We start from the raw sequence: 6,187 nt of genomic DNA, 5'->3' as shown, positions 1-6,187 counted from the left end.
GGACACTTTGCAGAGGAAGAGGCCCCGTAGAAAAGGTGTCTATTGTGATCTCCCCAGGTAGCTGTGGTCAGGCTGGAGTGCATACGGGCTCGTAGGAGATTGCGACGTGCTAACCGAAGGGGAAGAGCTGCGGAGATTGAGGAAGCACGCAGAGTACTTAAGTTAATGAGAAGGCGGTGTAAAGGTGAGATAATGAATAGCAAGAGAGAAAAGTGGAGAGCTCTATGCGATCAGTTAGATAAAGATGTGTGGGGAGATGCCTTTCGCATTGTTAGTGGAAAGTTTGGACGGAAGCTGCCGGTGCTATCAAATGATATGATACAGAGGTGTTTGATGAAATTGTTTCCGAGGAGGCAACAGGAAGAGATGGAGGAAATTGCTGCTGTGGAAATTCCTATTTTTACACAAGAGGAATTAGTTTTGTGCTGTAATGAAAAAGAGCAAGAGGAAAAGTCCGGGTTTGGATGATATTCCGGATGAGGTTGTGGCGGTGACGGCAACCAACTTCCCAATACATGTATTATCGGCGTTCAATAAGGTTTTATGGATGGTGTTTTTCCGCGAGATTGGAAGACTGCAAAAGTTGCATTGCTGAAGAAGGCAGGAAGGAAAGTGGATGACCCGAGTGGTTATAGATCACTCTGCCACCTCAGCTGTTTGAGGAAGCTTGCTGAGCGGATGATTGTATGAGGATTTTCGAAGAGATTGAGCGAGGGGAGGGTTTTAGCTCGAACCAACTTGGATTTAGGAAGGGATATACAACTACGGCGGCGATAAATAGAATCACGAAGATCGTTGATGAAGTTGCGTCCGGGACGTCGAAAACCAGGTCCATCCCGGCGGTGGTGTTGTCCATGCGTTTAACTCACTGCCATTCAGGTGGATCTTGAGTGAACTTAAGAGAAGAGGGGTTAGCCCATACTTGCGGCGCCTTATTCAAGATTACTTAAGTGGACGAGTGGTGGTAGGCTGTGCTGAGAGGGCCCAGATTCAGATTGAGATGCAGGCCGGAGTACCCCACTGTTCAGTGTTGGGGCCAACATTGTGGAATGTAGCCTACAATGGGTTGCTCCGCTTGGATTATCCATAGGGCGTGTACCCGACCGGTTTTGCCGATGATTTGTCTCTGGTTATATCGGCTAAAACGGAGGATGAATTGGCGAGGAAGGGCAATGAAGCCATGCGGATGGTACATGCCTGGTTGGAGGAGAGAGGTCTTCATTTGGCCGTAGAGAAGACTCAAGTTGTAGTTACGGCAGGAAGGAGGCGGTTGGCTCCAATAAGTTTAGTAGTAGGAGTTGTGGAGATTGTTCCGGTAGCCAGGGCAAAGTACCTTGGAGCCTGACTCGATAATAAGAGATCTTTTCAGCCTCATATGATCGAGGCTGTACAGAAAAGTAAACGAACAGTGGCTGCGTTGCTGCAGGCTAATAAGCAGGATTGGCGGACCGAGTTTGGCGAAAAGGAGGCTATTGGCATCGGTGGCTCGGTCCGTCGTCATGTATGCGGTTCCGGCATGGAAACGAGCGTTGAAGAAGAAAAAGGCCCGGAACAAATTGTTAATCCTTCAGAGGCCCTTGGCTGTTGGGGCAGTAAGGGCGTATCGTACAGTCTTGAGCGAGGCGGCGTTGGTGACAGCTGGGAGCCGCCGTGGGATCTTGTAGCGGACGTAATGGTGGAAAGAGCAGAAGGGCAGGCGAAAGGGGAAACGTTGGTTAAGTGGCAGCAGAGGTGGTCCAGGAGTCAGGTGGGTAACTGGACGAGGAGGCTAATGCCGCAGAGTAAGCCATGGCTGCTCAGGTAACATGGTGAAGTCAACTATGAATTGACGCAATTCTTGACTGGCCACGGCTGCTTTAATAAGTTCCTCTATGATAGGAAGAGGAGGAGGTCGCCGGAGTGTAGGTATTGTGGGCAATGCGATACGGTTGAACACACGGTGTTTAGCTGTTTTAGATGGGAGGAGGCTAGGAGGGAAGTGCTGGCTACTGTTGGTGTCATAACACCGGATAATGTGACAGAGGCAATGTTGCATAACCCTAGAAACTGGAACCTAATTGGTAGGTTGGTGAGTAACATTTTGAAAAGGAAGGCGATGGAGGAAGTTGAAGAGGAAGAGGATGGTACATAGCGAGGTAGTGTAGGGTATGGCTTGATAGCCATACCCTACCTCTGAAGTTCACCTCAGAGTAAAGACAGATTTACGGCACCGAATTCCAAAGTGTAATTCAAAATGAAGGGAGAACGTTTTTCTGGATGGTCCTGGTGGGACCGGAAAAACTTTCCTCACTTCGGCTACCCTGGCAGATGTGAGAAGATGAGGAAAAATAGTACTTACAGCACCATCTTCTGGGATCTCTGCCACATTACAACCTGGCGGAAAAATAGCGCATATAATGTGTAGGATCCCTATTTACTCAGGCAGCAACGAAACTCTTGTGTATGCAGTATCACGTAATAGTGTCAAGACAAAGATGTTTCAAGATTGCTCTCTAATTATATGGGATGAATATATGATGGCCAACAGGAAAGAGGCTGTTGACCGAACCTTCCAGGACCTCCGCATAAATGACCGGGTTATGGGTGAGGTCATAGTTCTCTTTTGTAACGATTTCCGACAAACATTACCTGCAGTGACTCAAGATACCAGGGCTGACGAGGCAAATGCCTTGCTGAAATGATCCTTTCTATTGTCTAAGGTTCAGAGACTGCGTCTGACAGTCAGCATGGGAGTACGACTTAGCGGTAATTCACATGATCAAGGATTCTTTGATGTGTTGGTGAAGGAGCTCTATTTTCCTCTGAAAATGGCCAGGTAAAAATATCAGAAACGCTCGTCAGGATTTTTCCTGCGATAGAAGAACACAATCGTTTGGTGTACGAAGAAGTTTCACAAATACTACATCAAAGGAATTCTTGGATGTGTGATCAAGCCATTTTAACTCCTAAAAACGACCAAAGGGCTGCATTTTGTCTTCAATTTAAGGAAATGATGTGGTATACACGTCAGTGAACACCGTAGTCAATCAAGATGATGCTACTAATTATCCGGTAGAATTTCTAAATTATTTCGCCGCAAACGGCCTACCTGCATATCGAATCGTACTGAAAGTTGGTGTCCAGATCATGCTTCTCCGAAACTTAACTCCTCCAAAGTTTATAATAGAACTCGACTCAAAATGATCGACTCGGAAAGTCGAATTGAGGCAGAAATTTCAACGGGATGTGGCACATGGGAAACAGGGTTTATACCATGCATATCACTCTTACCCAACAATTTCCCGTTTCAATTTAAGCGAGTACAGTTTTCTGTGAGCGTTTGCTTCGCTATGACAATCAACAAATCGCAGGGGCAGACGGTGAAGGAAGAAAACAGATCGACATCGCTGGTGTCTGCAATATTTTAACTCAGAAGGAATTACAATAAACATTGTTTACAAAGAAATTTTGTTAGCAGTATTTTTTGTTTTGAAATTTTATGTTCCATATACAGGTAGCCAGGCCCATCAAGAGGGTAGGGAAGCCAGGGTCGTATCCCTGGGGATCGGACTACTAAAATGTCTCGGCCTGACCTTTTTTTTAAAATACAAGTTTATTGATTGATTTAGGATGCTCTCTAAAACTTATTTACATATTAGAGAATACTTTCATACTGTTTAGTTGAAATATAGATCTACCAAAATACATTTTTATCTTGTGTTGATTATAGCAAAATCATTAAGTTGTTAATAGCTTTAGGGTTAGTCTCCCTGATTGACGGTAGCACAATTCACAGTTACCGGGTGTTTACGGGCCCGAGAATACTACACTGTTGCGTACCGCTTCCTAATGTACACCGCGAATTTAGCTATAATACAAATATAGCCACCTCTGCTTATTAGAAATTCAGAAGAGAATTTAAAACGAAATACTCAGTTAACACAGAACTTAGAATACTCGGTTAATAATTGGAGGACTCGTTTCCAGTCGCGTAGGCTTCCGAATTGTTTATTCCTAACACTTGAGAAACCTTCCCTAAGTCTCGAAGCACGCAACATCATTAATGGGTATAGAGAAGTAAGCCGCTTGGGGCGCTAAGGATAGGTTCTGCATTACTGCACACACACTTTTCTCTTGCTTATTGACAAAATCTTCCCGATCTCCCACGGCAGCACTTGTCAATCTGACAGGTTGTCGACAATAAACAGCCCGCTTCAGTAGCCGCCATTTTCATATTTCATATTGCGCGTAGTTGTCACTTGCCAGTGTCAGCGTAATGGTTTTGTGTTGATTTTGAGAAAAGTATACGTTTATCCAGCCAAAATTTGTATTTAATGTATAATGCAAAGAAGTTGTTCTAGTATAAGTTTTTTGCAGTCTAATCGTGAACTACTGATTAATGTTTATTGTTTTATCAACATATGTAGGCATAAACCAAATCATCCTAAGTTGTTTGATTTTGATGTAGGCCAATTGGAAAATCTAACTGTAAATCATGATGAAATTATTAATCTTAATTTATATGTTGATTTTTTTTTAGATATTCAGCGAATGATGTAGGCCTAAACGAACTTAATGTTTTATGAAGTGGATATGACTTTTTTATAAAGTTTATAAATAAATAAATTAACTTACTATTAAATAAAGTTGAGAAAAATGTACTAAATTTTTTTTAAAAATAAGACTCAAAACTTTTATAGCTATAAAATAGATTATTATCATAAGTTGGGAGCTAAAAAGAAAATAGCGGGAAATAAGAGAAAATGTAGCTACTAAAAGACAAACTGCTTTTGAAAGTATGGTTTTTTTTTTTACAAAAACTACAAATCTCAATGGAACAAGAACCTCTTGGTAGTACTCAAAACATTGATATTGTTAATCCTAATTTATGAATTGGAAAAGCACAGCCAGACCAGACTCCATTGCAACTAAACATCCAAAATAAATTAGGAGCTAGTTTCTTTACATTAACTAATGTATTGTTAGGGCCAATAAAAAAAAATTATTGGCCCTACCACTTAAGAGGTAGTTTTAAGTGAAACAAGCTTGGGAACAAGTTTTAATGAAAGTGAGCTTTCTTAAACTGTTTTGTCAACATATGCTTGCATAAAACCAGATCATTTTAAGTTGTTGAATTTTGGTACAAGCCAGCTGGAAAATCTAACTGTAAATCATGATGAAATAAATCAAATAGTGCTTTGTGGTGCTTCACCTTACCCATCTAACTTTCCTTCAGATGTATATGGTCATGCTTTTCCCCATTCAGTGCTGATATATCTACCCTTGAAAATAATGAAATAATAAACAAACAATTCTTATTGGTTGTTTTGTAAATTTCCATTATCAAGCAAATCAATGTTGGCAACTACTGAAGGTTGTTTTGTAGTTAGTCAGTGGAAAAAATGTATCATAGGATAACACTTCATGAGAATAGTGCTAACCATAAATTGTGTTATTTGGAATGCGTAGTTTGGTGGCACATCTTTCCAATAAAATAAGTGCAGAAATGTTGTTGTGAGGAAGTATTAAGCGTGAAGCAGAGAAGTGGAAGCAAATTTTACGCCGGATTTTAGATGTTGTGATGTTCTTAGGAGAACAACGTTTGTTGTTTAGAAGAAACAACAAACCTTGTGAAACCTCAAGGTAACATCAAGGTTATGAAACATTTGAAACCTCATTTCAAAATTAAACCTGATGTGCCACTCCCTTATTGGTCAGAAATGATTCTCTGTTGTTCACTTATTTGAATATCACTTGAGTAAAAAATTTAACATCCGTTTAATAAGTTGTTAACAAATTCATTTAACAAAACTCAGCCTGTCATTTTCAGACACTGATATTTTAAATGCTACAATATATTTATTTCTTGCCCTCAGAGTTGGACACACCTTATAGGAAACCCATAGAATTGTAACTTTCTAGGAATTTTAGAGTTGTTAACTAATTATGATCCACTGATGTTTGTTATCTGTCTCCAGATAGCAAAAATGAGTTTATTCAATGTTATTCTGATCATGTCACACAAGCTGTTTTAAAAGAAAGAGAAAATGCTAAATATTATTCTATCATTGTAGATGCAATAACAGACTCGTCCAATGTAGAACAGAAAATTTTTATTTTACATACCTCGGTTTATCTACAAAGAAATTCTACAAATTCTACAAATTCAAGAATGGTTTCTTGTCTTTGTGTTGACTGCAACAAAAAA

At 40.5% G+C, this 6,187-nt stretch overlaps 1 protein-coding gene across 1 annotated transcript in view; it reads left to right on the top strand.

The window, feature by feature from the left end:
• Nucleotides 1-1,375: 1,375 nt before the first annotated feature.
• Nucleotides 1,376-6,187, top strand: part of LOC142317579 (uncharacterized) — a 110,750-nt gene continuing 105,938 nt past the window's right edge. Inside the window, exon 1 of the mRNA XM_075354136.1 lies at nt 1,376-1,747. Within this exon, the coding sequence (XP_075210251.1) occupies nt 1,376-1,747 (372 nt within the window). The remainder of the gene's footprint in view (nt 1,748-6,187) is intronic.

Source organism: Lycorma delicatula, chromosome 1 (assembly GCF_047948215.1).
Source record: "Lycorma delicatula isolate Av1 chromosome 1, ASM4794821v1, whole genome shotgun sequence".
In the NCBI taxonomy this organism is placed as follows: domain Eukaryota; kingdom Metazoa; phylum Arthropoda; class Insecta; order Hemiptera; family Fulgoridae; genus Lycorma; species Lycorma delicatula.
The sequence above is the reverse complement of the archived record's forward strand: the minus strand, read 5'-3'. Positions and strand labels throughout refer to the sequence as shown.